The 26,714-nt window shown below is 37.4% G+C and overlaps 1 protein-coding gene across 2 annotated transcripts in view; it reads left to right on the top strand.

The window, feature by feature from the left end:
* GLRB (glycine receptor beta) overlaps positions 1-26,714 on the top strand; it is a 71,758-nt gene that overhangs the window by 30,694 nt on the left and 14,350 nt on the right. For both annotated transcript variants that reach the window (XM_032466142.1, XM_032466151.1), the window contains exons 3-8: positions 390-496; positions 2,289-2,356; positions 18,776-19,005; positions 19,111-19,193; positions 20,794-20,934; positions 25,640-25,792. In XM_032466142.1, the coding sequence (XP_032322033.1) occupies positions 390-496; positions 2,289-2,356; positions 18,776-19,005; positions 19,111-19,193; positions 20,794-20,934; positions 25,640-25,792 (782 nt within the window). The remainder of the gene's footprint in view (positions 1-389; positions 497-2,288; positions 2,357-18,775; positions 19,006-19,110; positions 19,194-20,793; positions 20,935-25,639; positions 25,793-26,714) is intronic.

Genomic DNA, 26,714 nt, shown 5'->3' with positions numbered 1-26,714 from the left:
ACTTTTTGCTCTTTTTTTTCTTTTATTGTCTGCCCTGCCTTTGTGTTTATGTAGGTTTTGATTGCTTGTTGCTTCAGGACAAGTAAGATGTCTGCTTAATTGGATTTACAAGAAAGTAGCATGGACTGTTTAGAGCAGTGTTTTATGCATTTGGTAAAATTAAGTCCCCAAATCCTTTTTTGGTTTGTTTTTATTTATTTATTTATTTTTGATAAGTATCTTTGTGCTTCTGACAATGTTTACTACTTCTGATTGGGAAAACCATGCTGTAATTGTGGATTTGTCTCAAAAAGTGAGGTCTTTTCTCCAGTGAAAATTCCCCATTCCTGTTCCTCTCTATTTCTGGATTCTTACCAGGGTTTTCTTTTGTTTTGTTTTTTCTCTTACAGCCAGCAGTCAGCAGAGGACCTAGCCCGAGTGCCTGCCAACTCCACCAGCAATATCTTGAATAGGCTATTGGTCAGTTATGATCCCCGAATAAGACCAAATTTCAAAGGTTTGTTTTCTCCACCCCCTGGATATCTTCATTCTTTGCAGTTTGAAAACTGATTTTATCTATATAAAATCATTTATTTGTAATATTCAAAATAGTAATATTTTAAATTGACATATAACTGTCCTGTAATGTACTTAGCAACTTAATGCCAAAAATGTTGAAAGATAAGCAAAATATTATCTAATAGTTTTATGCAGTTCTCATTTTAAACAAAAGGTGTATTGTGAATTAATAGGCTAACCTATGTGATGAGTTTTCTAAGTACTTTGTATTCTTAACCTTAATAATTTAAAATTTAGGCTCTGGCTTTCATTCACGGACAGCAAAGTTGTACTTTGTAGGAGAATGGCCAGATACTCATTTGAGGATAGAGAAATATGCATTTAGATTCTTTTTTTACTTTCTGTTAGCTTTGCACATTGATTAAAAAATTCCTTGTACTCTCTAGCTGAAAAAAGATGGCCACATGGTTTTTAAAACACTTTGTGAATAAAAGTGACTATATTTTCAACAAGCTATTACCACTTATGACACCTTAGAAGAACCAAAACTGTACTTACAGTAAGTCATAGGAGGACTGTATAGTTCCTTCCTTCCATCCTTCCTTCCTCCCTGCATTTCTTTCTTTCTTCCTTTCTTTCTCTTGATGAGTTAGGAAAAACTATATGAGAATATCTCTGGAAAACTGTAAGCTTTGCTGCTGGTATTAATAGACATTAAAGGACAGGTATTGATATAGATCAGAATAACATGTTTTACTTTATAGAATAAAAAAGAAAAAGAAATGACTGCAGCTGCTTCTAGTCAACTGAGGTTTACAACTGTGTTGTAAAAGCAGAGTTTTTGTTTCTTCCGAAACCTACCCAGTTACTTTCAATAGTGTCGCGGTGGGGTTGTCACGTGTCTCCCATGTATTGATCCAACACCTGTTTTCCATCAGTCAGAGGTTATGTGGCTAAAAGGCTAAATTCATGTTTTCCCTTTGTTAGACAACCAGCAGCCCACAATGAGTAAGAAAAAAAAAAATCAGGAGAGAAATTTGCAACATTATACCTTAGTTCCTTTAAAATTATTTTCCAACAGGTCAGGCAAAAATCTTTATAATGATTCTGCTGTCTCTCTGATTAGCTTTGCATTTTCGTGAATTAAGAATCAAAACAGTAATTGTAAGTAAGTTTATTAAATACTGCTTTACTTTTGAAAATAAAAATTTAAAATGATTATAAACATGCAGAAAAGGATTTTTTTAACATTTTTTATTGATTTATAATCATTTTACAATGTTGTGTCAAATTCCAGTGTAGAGCACAATTTTTCAATTATACATGAACACATATATATTCATTGTCACATTCCTTTCTCTGTGAGCTACCATAAGATCTTGTATATATTTCCCTGTGCTATACAGGATAATCTTGTTTATCTATTCTAAAAAAGGATTTTTTAAATGACGTTTTTTAAAAGAATAATTTGCAATTTCTGAAAGTAAATTCATCAGCCCAATTAAAATAAAAACCTTTAAACGTACATATATTTTTCCAGAGTCTACAATTTAAGAGAGAAGTATTGCTGAATAAATAACACTGTAACATACAACATAACTCATTTTTCATTTGTATATTGATCCCTATTTAGAAAAATAAGTTAATAGCAATTTATGAACATGGTACACTGAATCCATAAGTTTATAATTTTACACCCATGTGGATTGGAAAAAAATATAAAAATCTAAAGATTCTGAGCAGATTTTTTACAGCTACTAAATACATCCTTAATTTTTTTTTATCGCTAGGCATCCCTGTTGATGTTGTAGTCAACATTTTTATCAACAGTTTTGGATCTATTCAAGAAACAACAATGGTAAGACTGCAATTAATTTAACATTTTTAAGTGTCAGAATTTTAACTATAGGATAGTGGAAGAAACTTAAAACTGAAAAATAAGTAGTAACTCTAAGGAAAAATGCATATTTTCTCCTAGTAACCAAATTTCAGGCTTTTGTTAAATCAGTGTTTTCAATGCCTTCGCGATTTTGCAATTCAAATTTAGTCTTAATACTTCATTAAAACTTCCAGACTTGGGAGAATTAACATACTCACTCTGTACAGCTGATTGGATACCACCTGGGAAAAGGACTTAGTGAAGTATCTTTTTCTTTACATTTCTAGGTGACTTTATATATTTTTAGGTTTTATTGGAGGGGGAGGTAATTAGATTTTATTTTTGAAAGCAGCACTGGGGATTGAACCCAGGACCTTGTGCGTGCATGCTAAGCATGCACTCTACCTCTTGAGCTACACCCTCTACCCAGAAAAGGATTTAGGCAATGAATATTCGGAGCAATATTTTTTCCTAATATGCGTATGTGTATGAGCATTTAAAAATATTTGAGTGTTCATAGTTCTTTTCCTTCCAGTTTCCTCAGAAGAATCTTTGCTTCCTCTGTTGTGATAATTTTGTGATGTGTAGAGTAGAGAATTGTGAAAAATCAAGTTTGATTTTCCTAAATTAGGGCTGCGGAGCATCCTGAAAAGATTATGTAACAGGGAGAAAGGGCCAGGAAAGGCCAAGAGGAGCCGGAGGGAGGGACTGTCAGGCTCTTGCCTTGAAAGGAACAGAAAAGAGAGGCTTGCGGAGGAGGGGCTGTCCATGATGAGTTGGGCTTTAGGGGCAAAGAAGAGTCCCGTCTGGGAAACATGATGAGTAGATTTCCTGAGCGATGTGTGATGTGATTACCCCTCCACTTGTCAAAAGACATTCAGTAAAGTCTGCTTGGCATAATAGTGTTTAGAATATTAGATTTGTACCCTTTTTGAAAAGCCACGTGCTTGAATGATACTTCAGGTGGCTGAAAGAAGGCTTAAGGGTTTTCTTTCTTTCTTTTTTTTTTTTTTTTATATTTTTAAAGTTTTTTTTTTTTATATTTTTCTTAAGCAATAATATACAGTTTGGATTGAAAGTCTAATAGTAATGGTTTGAGCACAGTATAGTTTATTGGGGACTATCTCAGACTAGAGAAAGAATGGTTTTAAATATTTATTCCTTTATTCCTAGTAGCAGCATAGTGTGTAATAAAAGCAATCATATCTTGCATTTAAATTATGACTCCTATTTTTATATCTAATTGTGATGGGATTGTTGTTTGTTTTTTATAGAAGCATTTATTTAGCACCTGAATAATTGATTTTTTAAGAGAATACTGTTTTTTAAATTTGAAATCAAGTCCAAAATTCACTTGCAGTGACGTTTTAGTTCACCTGAATGACTGTATGTCTAGTATAGTATACATCACTAAAAGGCAGGTCTGAAATAAAATATAGATGACCACGTGGCACTCAGGAGACAAGGGTGGCACTCACTAATTGAGAATCTGATTTGTCTGTCTAAGTACTTCACTGAACAGGAGTGAGGGATGTCAGTTTCTGAAGGTGAGACTTTAAGGGGATCTGCTTCGTCTCCATACTCTTCTCTGCACCCTGTTTTATCCTCCATGACGCCACCCCACTAACCCTAAAGCACCACAATCAAGCTGTTACAGCCGGTCGGAAACATCCTCGACTCTATCTTGCATTTTAGGACAACGAATGCAAGGATTTGTTTTCTCACTTTCATAAAGGCTACACATGTGTCTCACTCTGTAAGTATCATTAATGTGTCTGTTCTCTAATAAATACTGAATAGCTTCCAAATATCAGACACTACACTTCTCTCCCATCAGTAGTTACTTGATGGAATGTTAGGAACAGAGTAAGAATTTCCTTACAGTTTATTTGAGGATTCTAATGAAATATTCCATAACTTTCCTCATAATCTTCTCCTGTTCTGTGCACTCTTCACGGTAGGGCGCCCAAAGCACCCAGTGCTGGGACTGGATTCGACCAGTTTTCAGCAGAGTTTCTGCCTCCGCTACTTAACTTCCTATCTGCATCTCTTATCCTCGAATCAGTCTTTCACTTCTTTGTGCTCCTCTGACTCACTCTGTGCCCTCTTTCATTTTATTTTTATTTTTTGGGAGGGGGTTAATCAAATTTACTTATTTATTTATATTTTTTAGAGGAGGTACTGGGGATTGAACGCGGGACCTCGTGCATGCTAAGCACATGCTTTGCCATTTGAGCTATACCCTCCCCTCTGTACCCTCTTTCCAGTCCAGGCCTTTCGTCTCTGTCATTTGTTGGTTAAATCTGATGGCTTCTTTACTGTAACTAAACTAACTTTGTGTGTCTTCCTTTTATTCTCTGATGGACTGTAAACCTCTCAAAGTCAGGAATAATGTATCCTTCTTCTTCATTTTCCATAAAGTACAGAAGACAGTAGGTCCTCAATTAGTGAACACTATTAACTGATACTGATTAAACAAATGAACAAATAAATTCTGCTGTTTTCCCAGCGAAAAGTGAGTCAAGCTAGCTGTAAGAAAATTGGCAGAGGAAATTTAGACAACAGACTCATGTGGACCGTTTATTTGGTTAAATAACAGAGTAAATAATGTTATTATTGTAGAATGTTTATTTTGTCAGTTTTAGAGACCTTTATGCGGAGGAGCCAAATTAATGATACTTGTGATTTCTTTTGATGAATAACCTGCCTTTCAGTCTGTGTTATGCAGATACAGCCTGAAGTTTCAGAATCGGAGCCATATTCATCAAATAGATGAAATAATCTACTTTATCATAATTACTATATTTTGCTTTGGCAATGCTAATTTCATACATCCCTATGAGACAGAGTTTATAGGTGTGTCTTTTGAGGCTGTCATATTTTATAGATTTGCTCTGTCTTTCCAAACACAAATTCCCTAATAACTTGGTGCTTAATAGTTGGGAACGGTACAAGCTATCGTAGGTGTAAGAGATAACATTAAGATGTCTTCTAAGGGAAAAAAGAATGTATCTAAGACAGAACTTTTTCCCCGTTACCTGTGAAACACGGGTCAGGAATGTTAGTGATGACTCAGGAAGGTAACTAAACAGGTATACGTGTGTGGATAGGAGTTTTATTATGAGACGGTATTTCCTTCTTTGTTCTTCCATTCACCCACTTGATTATTTTTATTTTAGCTTTATTGAGGTGTAATTGACAAAGGAAATTGTAAGCTATTTAAAGTGTATGTGATGATTTGATAGGATTTCTCCCATGAAGTTAATTAACATGTCCATCACCTCATGTTTATCTTTTTTTTTTTTTTTGTGATGAGAACATTTAAGTTCTACTCTCTTAGCAAATTTCAGTTAAACAATATATTATCAGCTAGAGTCACCGTGTAATACATGAGAACCTGAGACCTTCATCTTGCAACTGGAAGTTTGTACCTGTTATCAAACTCTCCCCATTCTCCGCCCCCCACCAAGTCCCTGGCAATCACTTTCCTACTCTCTGATTCTGTGGATTAGACTTTTTATTTTTTAAGATTCAACATATAAGTGATACTCTGAATATTGGTCTTTGTCTGGTTTATTTTATGTAGCATAATGCTCTCCTGGTTCATCCATATTGTTGCAAATGATAGTATTTTTGTCTTTTTTAAGGCTGAATAATATTCCACTGTACATATATATATACCACATTTTCTTCATCCATTCATCCACTGATGGGCACTTAAATTGGTTCCTGTTTTGGCTATTGTGAATAATGCTGCAGTGAACATGGAAGTTCAGACATCTCCTCTAGATCTCGTTTCCTTTGGATATATTCCCAGAGGCTGGGTTGCTGGATGAAATGGAGTTCTGTTTTAAATTTCTTGAGGAATCTCTGTGCTGTTTTTCACCATAGCTGTGTCAGTTTGCGTTTCCACTAACAGTGTACAGTGATTCCCTTTTCTCCACAGTTTTCCCAGAATTTGTTACCTTGTGTCTCTTTGATAATAGCCAGAGAGCATATTTCTCAAAAGCAAAAGAAAACAAGAAGGCCTCCCAAAACAAGAGGCTGGAAAAGCAGAGAGCATTAGATTTGTCTAAATGTAGGATATATGTTCATTTAAACAGTATGATGTGGACAGCGTGTGAGTTGTGATATCAGACAAGCTTACTTGATGTGTTTGTTATACCCTTAAAAAGAGTGAAAAAAATGACAGAATTAAAGCAACAGTATTTTGCCTGGCACAGTAACTCTCAGAGATGGTGACTATTTGGTTGACATGCAATTGCAAATTAATGTAATATTTCACAGTACAATCTCATCCTGAAGAAAATGCTAAAGAAAATGAACCATTAATGTTTATTCGTAGCCCCACTATACGGTTGTGGTTTTGTTTATTAATAGCCCCTTAGAAATCTCCCTGACAAAGACCTGCTAACATGAAGAAAGCCCTAAAACTTGGAAGTTTCAGTATTCCCAGTGCTTTCCTGTCCAGCTCAGATCTTTCTACTTTCTCAAGGGGCAGTTGCTTGTCCCAGAAGGCATGATGTTAGGAGACCGAGCTTGGGGGTGGATGGATGTGAGTCGCTGCAAGCCAGATGGTAGACAGATGTGGACAGCTTCAGAAGGAGGAGGGCAGCCCTTTCCTCCAGGATATAAAGTTGATTATCAAACAAGAAGCAATCAAGGTGATAGTCATTAACATTGCTGTAGGGAAATTTTAGCCAGCTCTGTTTGGAAAACATTCCTTCCTTCCGGCTTCTTTGTTTCTTAATTCTGGTGCTATTGATGACTAAATTCAAAGGAATCTCACATTTATTCACAAGCCATAATTGTGTAGTGGAAGGAAAACCACAGCTGTCTTAGTAACTCCGCAAGCTCTCCTGCCCGTCCATGGTCCTGCGCTTGTGTGATGATCTCAGTTTCTAGCTTTGTGGTTGCTGTTTCTATACCTGTGTGTTCATTTGCATTCTGCTGCCTTACGTTTCCATACGGTATCACTATTAATACTGTAAGTGATATTTACTGGCATTAATGGCCGCATCACCCAAATTATCAACTAAACGTAAGCGTCCTAATTTGAAGTTGCTACAACAGTCACTTCTCATCGTGCCAGTTAACGTGCTCCTGTTTGTGACACTGGTGATAAGAGTAATCTGAACAGTGAGAAAAATAATTTGTTAGTTGCTGGGTGGCATCTGCTCTACATTTATGCTTAAAGTATTTTTTGTTTTTTTTTCCATTTAATTCTTAACTTTGGCTTAAATCAGTGGGATTTATATAATAGAAAATATGAACTGTTGCACTTGTGGGGGAAAATTGGGTGTTGCAGTCTATTGTAATAATCTATATGCAGGCATTTTACTGCATCAGAAATACATAGGAGCTCTTCCATGGAAATAGAAGCCTGCTTATACAAGCCATTGTCTTTCTTTGGTGTAGGCATGCTTTGTAATTACATTGAATTATTAATACACTACAATTCATGATCCTGCCAAACTTTTTGCGACTTCCTGGTGTGTGACTTTTTGTTTGTTTTCATAATAGACTTCAAATCTTTTTGAGCAGTGCAGTCTGTCAAGAAAAAAAAAAAAAAAGATCGTATTTGGGATTAGCCAAAAGCGTTTAATTCTAGTTTGTAGCAATTACTCATCTTTGTTGTTTTAAAACAATCTTATTCTATATATTTCCTTCTATATATTAATTTCAATTTCTTTCCTAACAGCTTGTCATAGTTTACTATTCTTTATTTTTGTTGCTTTTGTTATTAACATTCCAGAATTGTTTCATTTATTATAGAATAATATCAGACATGCTTGTCCCAGTTTTTTTTTTCTATTTTTCAACTCATAGACACAAACCTTAAAATGGCATTATGTTTATTTTTTCTCATATCACTCATTGTCAGGGGTTGCACCCTGGGGTAGGCTAAATAGTTGTCGCGCAGATATGACTGTGGCCTAATCCCTGGAACCTGTGAGTGTTACTTTACACAGTGAAACACCCTGCATATGTGATTAGGGCTCTTGGAGGAGGGGAGTGTCCTGGCTATCCGAGGGGTCCCAGTGTAATCACAAGGCTCCTTGGAGAGGGAGGGGGAGGACTGTGTCAGTAGCAGTGGGTGTGATGAAAACAACGTGAAGTGGGATTGACACCTGGTCCAGGAATACAGGTGGCCTCGAGATGCTGGGAAAAGCAAGGAACTGGGACTCTCCTCAGAGCCTCCAGAGGCAACCTGCCCTGGGGACACCTTGGCTTCAGCCCAGGAAGTCTGATTTTGATGTTCTGAGCTCCAGACCCATAAGGTGATAATTTGCCATGTTCTTGAATTCCCTAAGTTTTTGCTAATTTTGTTAAAGCAGCATGAGGGAACTGATACACACACTGATGAACAGTAGTTAACAATTTTTTTTCTCCTAAATTCTGTTGGAGGATGATCTGATTACATATGACTTTCTCCCAAATGCTGCTGGCAGGTTACCTGATTATATATATTGCTTTTTCCATAGATGGAGATGCCAAAAATAACCAGTAGTTTTTTGTTCAATCATTACTAAAAATTCTCACTCATGAAAGTCAGTCATAAGGACGTTGTTTGAAAGAGAAGCTATGTTTTTTAGTAGTTAAAGTATGCTATATTTCTGTCTCTCTGTCAGAGTTCCTTTTTAATGGATCTAGAAGAATAATATATGAATGAAGAATAATATAATCCATAAAAATAAGATGAAGAATAATATAGTTCATCATGGATTCTTTCCTCTTTGCCCTATATCTCCTAGCTAGACTATTCGGAAACATTGGTGGTTAGACATTGTAACGAGTCTTGTACAGCTGACCCCTGAACAACACGAGTTTGAAGCACACAGGTCCACTTTTGTGCGGACTTTTTCACTCTGATACCGTATATGCTCTGCATACTACATGATCGGTAGTTGGTTGGCTGACTCCATGGATGGAGGGGCCGACAAGAAAGTTACACGCTGACTTCTGATGGCACCGTAGGTCGGCACTGCTAACCCCCTGCATTGCTCAAGGGTCAACTGTGTTAGACAGTGGGATGAGGATGAGAACTGTCCCAGTTTTATTTCCACCTTCCAGTAATTTGTCATTATCGATTGCTAGAGAAAATTGAATTAATGGTGTAAATAATGCTAGACAAACAGCCTAACCTGTCAAAATGTCATAGAAATGATTTCTTCACTGCTATGTTTAACAGAAGCATGTCAGGGCACTTTGTTTCTATCCAGTCCAGTGGACTGCTGCTCTTGTGGAGTTTATTGTTTGGTGTGGCATCATTGCATCCCCCTCGCAGGCACCCCTAATCAAAATGGAATACAGGCATAGGTCTAGGAAAATTTGAATATTCATAACATGTTATTAATATTTAACTGAAACCATTTAAATATGGCATATTGAGAAAAGTAGAAAAAATATAACCTAAGGATTTTCACTGACATTTTGTTAACTTGCAGTTCTTACATGACACTTCTAACCTCACTAAGGACTAAATTTATATCCTTTCAAATCAGGCATATAACAGCTCTATTGACAGAACTTTAATTATAATCCTGACAGATGCTATGAGAACTGATCTTCTTTATTTCCTTGAATGCCATTTAAAAAGTCATAATGTAAAGGAAACAAATGAGTAAAGATTGCATATGTGAGAGTTAGGTAAAAATTACAAGTAGTTAGAAGGCACAAAATATAAATAAACAGTTCTTAATATTAAAACATCATTAATGAGACTAACAAGTTCTAATATCTTCTTGTGAAATGTTTTATTGCCTTGAAGGAGTAGTTTAATTTGAGTGTTAATTGGTGCTGAAAATGTTGGAGGACGTCCATTTTCCAGATGTGACTATTAGTGGGCTGTTTGGAATGGACAATGGTAGTATTTGTCACCAAGTTCTTTAAAAACAATTGAAATTTCCCACTGATAAAAGAAGTCTGTTCTGATGGGAATTTGTTCTTTGTGAAATAAATGCTAGAGCTGTAATTATAGTGATTGAATCATTTAAAGTGAAAACAAATAGATTTCAAAGTTGGTTATCTTAATATAAAGCATTTGAAATGCCAATAACTGGCAATTATTTAGAAATGATCATAAAATATTAACCAAAGCATGCTCACTAATAAGCTTTTATCTTTTAATGAATGTTGAGCCAAAGCGATTAATTTAAATTGTAAAAATTTTTAAACAGTCTTAAAGATGTACAAGCGGGCTGTAACTTGTATTGAACATAACAGTATACAGCTACATAGCTAATAGAAAAGCATCTTGGAAGCACTTCCGTAACAAGATAATACATAATGACCAAGAATGATACAGTGCAGTAAGCCATTCCCAGTTTTTCGGCGATATTCATGGAATACAACTCTGGAGTTCTACTGAAAAATAAAATTTAGAAAAAGATTCCGGTGGAGACTCAAAGCTTATGGTATATTGAGCTTACACCAGTGCCGCTGAAAACAAGGCATGTTCAGGAGGTGCTCAGAAAACCTACTTTAGCATCAAGATTTGTGACCTAGAACTGGATTACTGTTGAGGATCATTATAGGTCGATCTGCACAGAAGAGACCAAACCCAATGAATTACACTATGGGCAGGATTTCTTTTTTTTGGAAGCAAAATCCTATTCATCATAATTACCAACATTATAAAAGAGTAACTGGATAAAGTATATTCTTCTAATAAGACAAAATACTTGTTCAGCGCTTAATAAGCCCAGAAGAAGTTCATGTACCTTGTTAACATATCCTCATTTACTCCTTATAAAAACCCCGTCTTGTGGCTGTATTACTATTCTCTCCATCTTGTAGGTAGGAAACACTGTCCTCTGTTCACATCTTAATCCTCTGCCATCTTACTTCTGATGTGCCACTCTACCAGAAGTGTTTTTGCTGAAATCCTCAGTGGCTTCCTCATTTGCTGAAAGTGCTAGTTTGATTGGACTTGACCTTCAATGGCACTTGGTGCTGGTGGCCATCCTAAAGCTTTGGACTCTGGTGAAATCACATTCTCAGGGTTGCGTGTGTTTTTTTTTTTGTTTTTTCCTCAGACTTCTAGCCAGCCCTTTAAATGCTTGTCCTTCCCTGGGTTGTTATATTTTCCCTGTGTTCCTTCTACAAGTTGTAATACTGGACAGACTCTTCTTCGTCTTGATTTCTGGGGATAATGTTTTCAAGGTTCATTCATGTTGTAACATGTATCAGAATGTCATTCCTTTTTATGGCTGACTAATATTCCACAGGGTATATGTCTATACCACACTTTGTTTATCTGTTCCTCTGTTGATGGACACTTGGGTTCTTTCCACCTTTTGACTACTGTGAATAGGGCTGCTGTGAAAAATGGGTGTGCAAATATGCATTGTACTTTTTCCTTTCAGTTCTTTTGGGCAGTTCTAGGAGTGGAATTGCTGGGTCATATGGTAATTCTATATTTAAGTTTTGGAGAACAAAGCATAATTTTTTAAAAAGTTAAAAACATACATATTGTGAGGACATGCCAGTGATTTATTTAACTCATTAATGAGGGAACGGGCAAGATAGTTGGACTGATTCAGTGGAGAATTCAGGAGGCTGGAGTGAAAGAACACTGAAATTAAGTTGCTAAATTAGATGCAGTTGTTAATGTTCCACAGGGCAACACAGGCTTATCTTTGGGAATATCTTTCCTGCCTGGCAGAAATCATTTGCATCTCTCCCAGACAAAAATCATTTGTAATTTATCAATCTTCTTGAAGTTACATAATTATACAGAGTCTGGGCCCTAATCCCCAGAAAATGTCAAGTCACACAAAGTTACATTTTCCTAGAGAACCACACAGCCCTTAGGTGGGCCCGTTAGGCAGTGCTTAGTGTGGTGTTGAACGAGCCATCTTTTTGCCTGTCTCCAAATTTTGAGTGCATTTTTCTTAACTTTTTATTTATTCCCTTTCATTTTGTCTACAGTATTTTTTGCATTCCCCGTTTTAAGTAGACTTTATTTTTTAGAGTAGTTTTGGGCTCACAGCAAAAGTAAGTGAAAGTACGGAGATTTCCCATAAGCCCTTTACCCCCAAACCTGCAGAGCCTCCCCCACCATCAATACAGGACTCCCCACTGACACGTCACCACCTAAAGTCCAAAGTTTACCTTATTGTTTGCTCTTGGTGTTAGATATTTGGTGGGTTTCAACAAATATATGATGACATGTATTCACCATTATAGTATCAAACAGAAGAATTTCACTGCTCTAAAGGCCCGATGTGCTCTATTCTCTCCCCTCATCCCCTGGCAGCCACTGAGCTTTTACTGTCTCCATAGTTCCGTCTTTTCCAGAATGTCATATACTTGGAATCATACAGTGTGTAGCCTTTCCAGATGGGCTTCTCTCACTTAATAATATGCATTAAGGTTCCTTCATGTCTTTTCATGGCTTGATAGCTCATTTATTTTTAGCCCTGAATAATATTCCAGCGTCTGATGGACCACAGTTGATTTCCCCAGTCACCCACTGAAGAATATCTTGGCTGCTTCCAGGTTCTGGCAATTATGACTAAAGCTACATGCAGTAAATCCCCATGTGCAGGTTTATGCGTGGACATGGTTTTCAGCTTTCTGGGTAAATATCAAGGAGTGCAGTATGGTAAAGAGTATGTTTAGTTTTGTAAGAAGCTGCCAAACTGCCTCCCAAAGTAGCTGTAGCATTTTGATTCCCAGCAGCCATGAGTCAGAGTTCCGGTTGCTCCACATTCTCACATCCTTTTGATGTTGTCAGTTTCTGGATTGTGGCCATTGTAATAGGCGTGTAGTGATGTCTCATTGTTTTAATTAATTTGCAATTTCTTGACATCAAATGACGTGGAGCATCTTTTTAAATTATTATTTTCCATCTGTATGTCTTCTCTGGTGAGGTATCAGTTAAGATCTTACACTCAGTTTTTTAAATTGGGTGGTTTGTTTTCTTATTGTTCCTTTTTTTAAGTCCTCTGTATATTTTCTTGTCTTGATTTTAACTCCTGCCTTTCCACTGATCATTCCAAAACCTGTCTCTTGCTCTGGCTTCTTCAGTGGTGGTCTTGATTATTTTAGCTGTTTTCTGTAGCTTGATAATTAGTGATTCCTTTGTATTGTTGATGAAATGCTTAAGACACAGTGACTTTTTGCTTCCATCTATCCTGCCATCACCACCTGTTTAAAGGCTGCCCACTCTTCAAGAACTTCCTCAGATTCACATTCTATAGCCTTTCCTAATTTCTGGTGTCTAAAGTGACTGTTCTATCAACAAATATCATCCAGTGTCTGAAATGATCATTTATTCTCTCAACAAGTATCATCACCCTTGAAGTCCTCACCAGTTATTTCTCAGTTAATCATCACTCCTCGTGGGTCTGGGCCTCAAGCTTTTATCCCACTCAGACTGGTGGTGCAGACCTGTGAACACAGGAAGCCCATGAGGCGTAACTACTGAATGAATGAACGGATGGAGGGAGGGCGGAAGGATCGCTTCACATAGTACAACACAACTGACTGTTAACTGAGCCGCATTTGTCATCGTTCAGTTTAGCCTGGAACGTAATTGCAGGTGGACGTTCTGTTGGTCTGTAAAACAAGTTTACCATTTGTAGTCAGTGTGTCTTAAGTCATTGAAATCTGAATAATAGTCCAGAAATCTCAGCTTTGTTTTCTAGTTCTGTGCTGCACTGCTCTCTGTATGGCTAGCAGCGAGCATAGTGCTTGACGCCTAGTGCACAAAAACTGCCAACTGGTGATAATAGATATATTGATAATAATACTAATAATACATATAATAAAATCAGTTATCTCTTTTGAGTATTCTCTTTGTACCAGATTTCATGCTTTCTTTAGGTACAGCACCTCATTGAATTCTTGTAAATAACTGGGGGCTATTTTTATTGACAGGGGATATGAGACTTAGGTTAAATAACTCGCCTTAGACCACACAGCAGGACATAATTCAGACCAAACTTGTCTAACTTCCACGATCCTTTATGTCTCAGTGTAGATGTCAGTTCACTAAGTTACTTTTAACTGTTCCTCAGAGTCTAGATTAGAGGTCCCGTTGCAAACTGTTTCTTTTTACATAGTCTTCTTCAGATTGTTTTTATACATGATTGATTTGTCAACATCCCTTATAGGTATTTCTGTGAAGTAATCACAGCTGCACGCTTCGTACCCAGAGCGTGTAAAGGGACATGTGGTTAACGTTCAATTTTAGAGCTGAGTGACCAGCCAACCTGATCACCGAGGGACTTAGGAAGAACTTAGATAAGTGTTTTCCGGAAGTGCCCAGTGTACTCTGTGGTTGGATTCTCAAGTGTGTAAAAGAGAAAGGAAACTAACTTTTTTATATACCAAGTACTATATTAATCGTTTACACTGAGTAACTTATTTATCACATTAAGATATTAGTATTCCTTTTTTTTTTTTTATTTAGAAACTGAGTTTAGGGAAGTTAAGAAACTTGCTCAGGGTCTTCTAAGATGCAGAGCTGAGGTTTGAACCAGGACCTTTCTATGCCCAAGTGCGTGCTGACTCCATTATACTAGGCTTTATACTTTAATTAACATAAATTTTTAAAAGTTGTATATGGTGGTGTGTTACTGACTCAGGTCCTTGGGCTCTTTAATCAATAGAAATAGGTAAGAGGCCAGACAAGGAATTCAGGCCAGGCTTTACTGGGACCCCTGTGGGGAGTGCAAGCTGGTCCTTTAAATGTGGTGAGGGTGCGGGTGGGTCCAGGGATGGAGCTGGAGGGGTGGCTTGGGTAGCCTGCCCACCCCCGTTGTGGTCTGTGTGCAGGGATCATGCCCATTACCCTTCCATTGCTCCCTGAACCTCAGAAGTGGTCACTGGTTTGTGGCCTTTTTGTATCTTATTCATAATTTGCTGCAACTGTGCATGTGTGCAGTTATTTTTAGCCCCTTAGAGTTTCTTTGTTTTCTGTTGCTCAAGCATATGTTTGTCTGTAGCAAAGGGTCCCAGGTGCCAGCCTGTTTCAGATACATAGAATAAAAAGGGGTTTGACTATAAATTAAAATGTTCTTATATCATTTGTAATTTTGTAGTTTTTTTCCCCCCAGACGGGTTTTATTTTGTCAAAGTCTCTGATGCTGTGTAGGGCTTTAATCAGCTTTCAGCTGATTAAAATGAACTTTGAACTTAATAACTGATAAATGACATAAATGTATTCTTGGATTGTGTGGAAACATTGATTAGAAGCCTTTAGAAATCAGAAAGGATTTTGAAAAATAGGATTTCCAAGTCAAGAAGGATTTAGAAAAATGAACTTCATCTGATAAAACATTATTAAAATTGCTTTAAAAATTTTAAAAGAAAAGTAATGTTGCTGTATAATTTAAGATGCATTAACCATACCATTTTGGAAATAGGTGGGGCATAGAATCGTGCTCCCAAAAGAATGTAGGCATCTGTGGAGATTTTAAGGGGAATTCAGTATGTGTGGGGATTTTAAGGGAATTCAATATAACGCTGGCTTAATTTCTAAAGTTCCACCCCAAGCATTACAAGATGGCTTCTTTTTTTAATTCTGCAAAATATGCTGCAGTTAAAGATTAACATTGCTTTAATTCCTGTTAGCTATCTTGACTAGTATTATAAAATATTGGTATAATGTCTTTAGAAGTTGATTGCTAAGAAGCAAAATGTAGTCATTTGGGGTCTAGATAAAGAATACCAATGAGACTTTAATATTATATTTCTATACATAAATCTAGCATTCTATTAAGGGAAGAAAACCTAATATTAAGCTAAAACAGAGCATCCTGCTTTTAGAAGCCACGCTGGCAGAGTTGCTTCTGTGCACACCTAGAGACCACTGAAAGACTCTTGTCAAGTATACGGCAATGTCTCCTCTGTTATTTTGTTTCTTTGTGACCCATCCCTGTTTCTGGAGGGGATTTGTGGTAGACGATAATGACAAATTACAGTGTAGTAATTAACTAGCAGGCATACCTGAGCCGTAGCCTTGAGAGTCATACCAGGAGGTGAGAGGTGCACTGAGCCCACTGGCTGCAGGACGTAGCTTTCAGCTCTCGGGCTGCCAGACAGAAGAAGCATGATGACAGACATGAAGGGGTCCTCCCCAGCAACAGGAAGCACAGACGGGCGTCAGGAGAGCACTGTCATCAGTAATATATAGATAAACAAATAAAATGGCATAAAGAGGGAAAAAAATCCTCTTTAGTATCTGCCTGCAGTGGTCCCTGACCAAAGTTAAGAGACCATGGCTTTAATAACAAGCTTATAAAAGATACCTTGGCCACCTCATGGTTGTTTTTTATACTGACTTTAATTACAAGTTAAGGACGTAGGATTTTGTCATAATAACTGTGAATGCATATGGTAAACACTGTGATTTTAAGTTTTAGTCTTTGATGACTTACCTTGATAAGATACAGTAGTTATAGGAGGTAATAAAATTGCCTTTAATGTATATCGTTTTAGAATACCAGTCATTTGGCTGGTGCGTACAAGGAGGCTTTTTAGCAAATAATAATTTGAAACTGAATACGGTTGAATGCAATGCCAAGTGGACATCAACTGCGTGCTTTAGCTAAGCTAGCATAATTGGAATTTTATTAGAAAATGGTCCTACTGCGTATTTCTTCTTAAGTGGAAGGCAATGCATGTTTTTGTGGAATGAAAAACACTTTGGTCGGGAAGCAGCGTTGTGGCTGCTGGAAGGCTGACCCTGTGAGGTAGACAGGCCTTTGCCGGGACACATTTTGAGCTGATTTCTGTAGTTGCCGCAGTCACAGTCAGAGGTGACGTGACCACTTAAGTCCCATTATAAAATTTTTAAAATAATTATTGGGGGAGGGGTAGGTAATTAGGTTTATTTATTTATTTTTTTAATGGAGGTACTGGGGATTGAAGTCAGGACCTTGTGCATGCTAAGTGTGTGCTCTACTCCTGAGCTATGAACCCTGGAAAATGTTACCTTCGTTCTCCTCTGCCGGTGGTACAGATGTGTTCAGTGCCAGCTTAGAGCATCCTTAATTGGTTTGACTTTGGCACTTCAAAACCACCTGCATGTGAGTTTTAATAATCACTTTATATTAGGTGTCGATGTTTTTATAAACATCAAGTTTAGCTGTAAGATGTGGGTGGATTAAGTCTTTTTTCCCTGTCTGTAGTTCAGTAAATGTTTGTTAATGATTCTGTGCTTCACCCTTCTCTGGTTACTAGATAGAATCTGAAAGAGTAAATTTCTCAGATGTTTTTGAGGGTCACTGCCTATTGCTAATGCTTCATTTTATATTTGATGCCTATATAAAGAGTATGCGTTTGTTTCCTATAAATAGATTAGGTCTTATTATTTAATAAAAGATAGTCTATCACCTCTTCATATTTAATTGTTTGGATTTTGATTTGATATCTATGGTCTGATTCATTTTGATCATGTCAACAGGCTATGGATAAATAGTATTTTGTGAATTTGGAATGGTTGAAAATAAGGTTGCTGAAACCCAAGGTAATTTATGCCTTGAACACTCTGGTGCATATTCTGAGTTCAGTATATAAAATTAAAATCAAAACACCCGAACGTAAGACCACAATGCAGGAGTTGGACTACACATGCCAATGACCCAGTGTGCCCCGGAACCCCATTTCAGTGGGAAAGCCAAGCTGTAGTGAGGTTAAACATGTTCCTAGGCTCACATATTCTTAAAATCTATATGTCTTCATAGAACTCAACTTTTACAAAGTTTTAAAATTAGGACTTTGGAGATAGGCCAAAAAAAAAAAAATCAGCGACTTAGTGGATTTCAAAACGTCTTCCTACTATGTTGAATCTAACGTAATAGGTACAAATTTTGCATGTAGTCTCATCTGATTTGCGTAATCTCAATCTTGTTTGACAACCTCTCTATGATCACTGACATATCTGAGTGGTCAAGGGTAGTTTTATTTTTTCTTTCTTAAGTGTATGTATAATATATGTGTTATATATATATAGTTTTATATACATATAAATTATTTTGTATTCTGCTACTTAGTAAAAGACAAGTGAAATATTTTCTTTCAGCTTCTTAACTATTTTTAACTAAAATTCATTCCACATTTTGGAGAATAATGGTAATATTTAGTAGTTTGTGTGCTTTTTAGGGCAGCTGGTATAACTGGTATTTGTATTACAGAAGAGCAATTATCAGTAAAATTATATTCTGACGTTTGAACTGGCAAGTGCTCGGGGAATGTCTGAGAGGGTAATTAGACAGACACAGGGGTCTTTTTAGCGTTAGTGACCGCGCTGTTGTAATCCTGGTTGATGTTGGAAGAGCAGCCCTATTTGTGCTGCTGATCAGTGAGCCGTTTTCATGGGTGCTGAGCACAGTCTTAAAAGTAGCAATCAACACACGCATGCGCACCTAATTTCTTTCCCCCCAGGATTACAGAGTTAACATCTTCCTGAGACAGAAATGGAATGACCCCAGGCTGAAGCTCCCTAGTGATTTTCGGGGCTCAGACGCACTGACAGTGGATCCCACAATGTACAAGTGTCTGTGGAAACCCGATTTATTTTTTGCAAATGAAAAAAGTGCCAATTTTCATGATGTAACCCAGGAAAACATCCTCCTCTTTATTTTTCGGGATGGAGATGTCCTTGTCAGCATGAGGTACTTTTATCTTTAATACGTGTAGATTTATCTTTGCCTTTGAAAATTAGCATGTCACAGAGGAATGCCTTAGACGAGTCCTGAGACCTCTGCTTCTACTTTCAGGTTATCCATCACCCTTTCGTGCCCTTTGGACCTGACCTTGTTTCCCATGGATACTCAGCGTTGCAAGATGCAACTTGAGAGCTGTATGTCCAACTGACCGTAAATGACTGTAGGAATAAAAGTGCTTAAAGTTTCTAGGCCATACATGCTACTCATATCTTAGATAACAATGGTAAAATGAATGCTTCTGATTACAAATAGGCACTGATTTATTTCAGGGAATTACGGTTATTCTTTAGCTCTGTTATTTGTGCCGAGATAGACATGTCCTTCTGGTACTAGGTTTTTATTTCCGCTGAGTTGTTGCGGCTGTGGGTGCGCATGTCTGACTGACTTCAGTAGCCATCTTCATCTGAGTTAGTCATATAGGCAAGGCAAAGGGGGCAATGATGTCCTAATAACTTTACTAATGTTAAAACCACATTTTTCAGAGCAGCGGAAAATTTGGAAAACATTGCAAAATATTATCTAAATCCCACCAAGCATTCATTGTCTATGGATCTGTTAAAAAAATTATGTTTTACAGAATTGGATTTTGGATTTTCTGTATTTCTATGATCATGTATTTTTCAATTTCTAAAAGATGTACTAGAGGTATTTATTGAAATGATTATCTCTAAAATATATTAGTTAATTTTCTATGAAGCTTATCACATTAAAAGGAGGCAATAAAGCTTGAAAAATTAACAACAGTTAATTAACAATTAATTAATGCAAAGAATCTTAAGCCTGAATACCTGCATACCATGACCTTTTTCTACAAAGAATGGCCCTGTAAATGTCCTGCATGTGCCTGCTAAATGATGCTTTCAAGTAACTTAGTGGTTATTTGTTGTTGTTTTTTAATTTACTGAAGTTGGATCCTGAATTTGAACAATATTTATTGCTTTCTAACTGGAACATATGAGATTTTGAAGACTTAAGTGTTATGTGTGTACATGTTTGTACACGTGTTATAGACACACGCCTGTGTGTCAATCTGTGTTTGTATAAATAATTCCAAATGTGTATCTACATTCAGTTCTATTACTAGATACACTGAAGTATTGCTTCAAAAAATGCAGGCATGTTAGGGTTGAAGGGTAGGTTGCAATGTGCCGTGAATCCCATGGGATCCTTGAGGAGTAGCCGGGTCCCTCCGCCCCCGGTGTGGCCCCGGGAGGCTGCCGGGATGGAATCCTGTCCCTCGGAGGGGTTTGTTTTATGGCTTTCCTCCAGCAGTGCAACTCCTTTAGGGAAGTTGGTAGTTAATCCTTCAAAACACCAAGTGTTCTGGTGCTTAAGTTTCTTTAAAAATCTCTGCGTAGCATGTTGCATGATTGTAAATGTATCCATTCAGAAAGCTAGGATCATTTATTTGTTACTTGTTTATTGATGACGATTCAGAAATCTGACATTGAAAAATGTGCTACCGTTTATGACACGCTCAGATTTTAACCGTGTGCACTAACCCAATTATTTTAGCTTGTCCTTTCTTTAAGCCGATTATGTGTAACTTTTGTGCTAATAGTTTCATTCGTGACCATAGATTTTTTTACCTCTTGACTTTTTAAGAAAAGTTTCATATAAAAGGGCCGATTATTTTGCCATTTCAAGGTTTAACATTTGGATTATTGAAATATTAAAGAAGTGTTAATAATTGTATGTCAAACTAATATTTTATTTATGCATTTCTGTTTCTAGTTGGTTACACAACTGATGATTTACGATTTATCTGGCAGTCAGGGGACCCTGTTCAGTTGGAGAAAATCGCCTTGCCTCAATTTGATATTAAAAAGGAGGATATTGAATATGGTAACTGTACAAAATACTATAAAGGCACTGGTAAGTAAGAGTCTTTGAACAAGACCAAGTCCTGTTTCAAAGTTAACATTTGCTAAGGACAAAAGAGACAACACTAGTTAAAAAATAAGTTCAGTTTTTATAAATGCGCTATCTTTACTTTCATATATTTAAAGTTTTTATAAAACTACATTCACTAAAGTTAATTTTTTTATTCCTAGATAGTTTTGCTTTTCTTATGCAATTCTGGATAACAAGAGGTTTTCAGGTTTTTTTGTTTGTTTGTTTTGTTTTTTTTTGTAACATGAACTTTCCAGCAGTGGTCTTCTTAGATATTGTCAAGAAATTCTACTCTGGCAAGATTCACATTAAGGCCAAACATTATGGATATAAACGATGTAAGCCATATATTTGCCTGCTGTTTTTTGGGCAGTTTTTTTGATATTTATTGACACATATTTTTAATTTTTTAATGCATTCATCTTTATGTTGTGCAGGAAGCAATAAGCCTGTGAAATAATTGGACATCAGTAAATATTTCCTGTATGATAATCTTGGCCTGGGTTAGGGAAGTTCCACAGAGTAACCTCCTTCATTAAATTACATCAAGCTTTGCAGAAATGAAAATACAATACTCACTAATCAGTACTTTCATTATATGATTAGTGAGTCTCCCCTGGTAGCCATAGGTTCTTGAGGGCCTTAGATAATCACGTATAGTGCTGTCTCCCTTAGCAATATAAATCAAGAGGTGATGGACTGAATTTTGATCATTGCATTCACACTAATAATCAGCCTAACTTGTAAATCACCACTCAGTTTTAATTCTGTATCTGGAAGTAAATCATGACCAAGATATTCAGGAATAGATATAACAGTTAAAGGTGAAATTTATTGCAACATTTATGATGACTTTGCAAAGATAAAAATGTCTGGGATAACTGGAAAATTTAGAGGTCAGGTGTTTGAACTAAGACGCTGCCATCTTGACATCACTGAGGACAAAATGTGATTTAAAACATTCCTGTTAACATTAGAACCAAAGGTAGAGTGAACAGTTGCACATTTGCCTTGTAATGAACGTGGCACAGGCCAACTTGGCGATGAAGTTAGTCTTGGCGTCTGCTGTCACTAACTTTCAAATAAATGAACAGATTATTTAACATTTATGTATAAGTCGTCCCTTCTCTTATAGGACTTGAACTATTTTAGGGCAAGAGAGAAATTATCAAGTATAAGTGCTGAAAGAACCACCACGGTTTTAAAAGGACAGACTGAGAGCTCTTAAGCCTTCGACCATCAAAGTGCTCAGTGAAGAAGTCACCGCCACCTTGACCGTTAGATATGGAAGTGGTCTTCTTGATAATTCTTGCAACTCACCTAGTAATGAAAAAAACAAACTTGAAAGCCAAGAGTTTTTTGCGGGGGTTGCGATATAGAAATCTATTTAATAGAGGGCTGTTTGAGTTCCTGCTCTCTCTCAGGCCTTGTTTTAAGTGCTTTGCAGGAACCCTACGGTTTAATCCTCACAAGCGTCCTCTGGAATCAGTACGTTTGCTCTCTCTGGATCACCCATCAGGCGGACACTTGCCCACGGTGTGCTGTTACATAAGCGCTGTGCTGGGACCGTGAGTCTGACGTGTCCTCCCTGCCTGTGTCCAGGCCTGTCACGCTTGGAAACGTCAGTTCCCACATCAGTCTATACACTTACCATTTCAAAACGAAGAGTCTCTAAATTGTTTTGAGAAATTTGAAATAGCCTTTACTGAAGTTTTAGACTTCATCTAGAGATGACAATAAAACTAGTCATTTTATTTCTCACTTTATATAACTTAAAATTACATAATAGCATTGGAAATCTGGGGCATAGGGGGCGTAGGTGTTAATTTCTTCACCTTTAAGCCTTGTGCTTAAAAGTCTCCATCAGGAGACTCAGTAGTGAATAAAGGACAAATCTCTGCTCTTTTATAGATCCAAACATAGTAAGCAAATAAAGTAAACATAATATATATAATATAAATATTAATGTAATTTAGTTCAAAGAAGGAATTAAGAAAGTGTGCTGTGAAAAAAAAAGAAAGAAGAAAAAAAGGTGTGCTGTGGTAGAGAATATTTGGGAAATTGCCCAAGATTTATGATAAGTAAATCTTTCATAGATTTTTTATGGTATTTTTTGAGTTATCATAAATAAGTCACTGATACCTCATTAGCTACAGAAAATAACAGCAACAAAAAACTCACGGCTAACGTAATAGTAATTGACACTGTGTTTCAGTAAACACACTTTATCCGCATTTATATGAATCATGAAAGAGATACCAGCAAAACATTTTAATGTTTGGATAGTACTTAGAAATGTATTTAGGAGAATAAAACATTCAAAATATATGGACTGCTCCACAATGTAGACTAGTGGAAAAGATACAGAGAGTGACATATAAAATGATGGCCCAGTATTTTCTTTAATTTGGACAAAATTATCAGAAATAATGCTTTGGCTTGAAGTTTATTAAGAATTATGTTTTTTGTAATTACAATAACTACACAGGTGGAGAACTATATGGGTAAACAAGTATGGGAGAAATACTTAAATTGGAAGCCTGAGTGAATAGCGATCAAATCCACCCCCGCAGGAAATAGAAAGTAAATTGAATTTGCCGATGAACATTCGTATCAATTAGCGGCCCACCTGCCTCTCATAAATGTAACAGTACCAGGAAGGGATCAAAAAGGATCAAGAAATGTTTCTCATAAAAGTTTACGGAGCAGATCGCGGTGATATCCAAGCATGTATTTTTACTGCCAAATGCATCCAAGTCTTGCAAGTTCCCCTGCAGATGCCTTGGGGAAGGGACTTAGAAATGTGGTTTGGATGAAGGACTCTTGGTACCCAAGCTGTCATTTAAGCCTGGGGGGATGGGGTGTCAAAATCTGCATTAAAGTGAGCAGCTTCATAGCAAACTGTTGTCATATTTATGACGACTTAGGCCCCCAAATGCACAGTAAGTCCTGTGAGCCCTTCCCTGTTCGGCATGCGCTGAGTGAACGTAAAATTTACCTGCGCAAGTGATGCTCTTACATAGCCAGGTACCTCACCGCTCGTAGGAACACCTTCAGCCTCCTTCATGGCAGTAATGGGCTTATGAAAGATTCGATTTTGGACATTTTGCCCATGGTTGTTAGTTAGAAGCATATGTTCTTGTTTTTCCAGACAGGAAGTTAAGCTGAGAGGAGGGGCGCTGAAAAGGGACCGGGAGCGTTTCATCATTTTGCCTTTTATAGCTTTTTAAAAGCTGAGCATGATTGGAGGGAACTGCCTAGTAATGAAATCAAAATTTAAAAAAGACAAATGCTCTGCCTTGCTTGTGTTTTGATACAAAATGGAAACATTTGACATAATTAGAATTTACTTCAGTTCAATTGAACTCTATTTTTGTTACATTTTAGGCATAATATCTTTCTAATCTCTGAGAGGTATTGATGATTATAATTCGTTGGAAAAAGGATAGATATCTAAGTGATCTGATAAAGAGACAGAAATAGCTGCTTTTTCAACATTTATTAAGACCTCATTGTGTGCAAGTACTGCTTTAGATATTATTAATGCATAAATAATGAAGATTATTCTAGCATCAGAAGTAAACAGAAGTAAAGAATTCTTCCCAATTAGGAAAAATAGATAAATACTACTTTTTAAACTAAAGTATAGTAAAAAGTAATATTGTCCTTTCCCCCCATGATTATTTTGTTTACGCACTGTTCCTTCATTTATTTGTTTCAGTATTTTAAAATAGTTATGTATGGTTTACGCTGAACACAACTGGAGATATTTTAACTTTCTGGTATGCATGCATAACTTTCCTCTTGTTGAATGGTAAATGGCATTCTTATCAAAATCAAACATTTAAAAAATCGGCTCAAACACCTCGAAACATCTCTTCTATTCCAGGGTTGGGAGAACATTTGTGTCCTTTATTTTCTTTCTGCAGCCAACAAAGGCTCTGATGAGGCTGCGTGTAATTTGTGATTAATCTGGGGGACTAGCTGATGTCAGGCAGCTCTAGAATTATGCTGTAAACCAGGGTCTGCCGTAAGTCTCTGTTTTTGGAGGTGAAGCCCTTTCCCTGAATGAGAGGACATTCGGGGTCCTGGAGTGGGGGCTTGTCAGATGATTTGCCCTTGGTAAACTTTTATCTGAAGAGACAGGGAACACTCACTTCTTATTTTTGTTCGTGTTTACCTCCAATACTGTTAATTTTTCAGGCGTAAAGATGCAGATGAGTTACTGTAGGTGGCCAGCCATTCCAGATAAGAAGTGGTCCACGTGGCTGGAAATTGTACTGACAACCACTAGTCCAGGCGTGTTTCCTTTAAGACATGCTCTGCTTGACTTTACTGCTCCCAGGCCATTGGGACCTGGGACACTGCTCCTGTAGGTCATTTGCTCTGAGAGTCGCTGTGGGTATGAAGTTTAAGTCCACTGCAGATTCTCTGCACTAAGACCTAAGACCCATGACAGGACATCTCAGAGCAGCAGGTGATGGCCATTTCTCAGTGTCGTGATGAAGTTGCGAAAGGTCAGGTGATGGCCCTCATGCCATCCATTTAGACCCGATGGTTATACACACTTACAGAAAACCTGCTTCTGGAGGCGTTGACTCTGTGAAGGTGTCCGGAGCAGAAGGGCTTGTCAGTTCCTGGCAGGTGGTGAGAGCCTCACTCTGTCCCGCGTCTGTCTGTCCGGCAGGGTACTACACGTGCGTGGAGGTCATCTTCACCCTGCGGAGGCAGGTGGGCTTCTACATGATGGGCGTCTATGCCCCGACCCTGCTGATCGTGGTCCTGTCCTGGCTGTCCTTCTGGATCAACCCCGATGCCAGCGCCGCCAGGGTGCCCCTGGGTAAGGTGGTCCAGCCGCTCTCTCTGAAGTGACCGCGCAGCTTTGACACAGACTCAGTCATTTCCAGACAGTGAGTTTGGAATTGATGGCAACCCTTTTCTTTCCTTTCTTTCTTTCTTTCTTTCTTTCTTTCTTTCTTTCTTTCTTATTTCTTTTCTTTTTCTTCTTCTCTTTTTCTTCTTCTTGCCTTCCTTCCTTCCTTCTTCCTTTCTTCCCTCCTTCCTTTCTTCCTCCCTCCCTTCCTTCCTCCCTCCCTTCCTTCCTCCCTCTCTCTTTTTTTCTTTCGCAGACTTCCTTCAGCACTTGCCATTGAACTAGACCCTCTCCATATTTGTGTATTCTGTAATGAAACTTAAGTTTTTTTCTTTCTTTGTCCTTGGGGGATTTTGAGCAGCTCTTGCATCCTACTTTGATTCTCAGGAAATAATTAGTAGTAAGTGATTTTTGCAGATAACTGAAGTCTGAAATCCCCATCAGTGCCGTGCTTAAGGACAAATGGCTGTTCGGATAGAAATCTTTCTCAGTAGTATTATATACGCTCTCATACTCGTCACCAGGGAATATGTAGCACAATTTATCTTTTGAAAAATGACTTAGCACCATTTTCCTAAACATCAGTTATTGTGTGCTCTACCAGTGAGGAGAGGCTGGAGGGAGTAGGGGCTGGTTATCTGTGCTCTCCAGTTTGTTATTTTTAAGATTCTGTGACATAAAAACACCATTAGCCAGACTTAACAATTGTGTGCGGATAGAGGTTAAATAGTCTTTGGTTAGGGAAAGAATCAGGAGCCTTTCTTATGGGTAAAGTGAGTAAACTTCAAAATAAGGACATTGTAACAACAAACTTTGATTGCTTGGAGTGTCTGAAAACTTGTCATTCATTTGTGTGTGTGTGTGTCTGTTCTGTGAATATCACCTGGAA

Source organism: Camelus ferus, chromosome 2 (assembly GCF_009834535.1).
Source record: "Camelus ferus isolate YT-003-E chromosome 2, BCGSAC_Cfer_1.0, whole genome shotgun sequence".
In the NCBI taxonomy this organism is placed as follows: Eukaryota; Metazoa; Chordata; class Mammalia; order Artiodactyla; family Camelidae; genus Camelus; species Camelus ferus.
The sequence above is the reverse complement of the archived record's forward strand: the minus strand, read 5'-3'. Positions and strand labels throughout refer to the sequence as shown.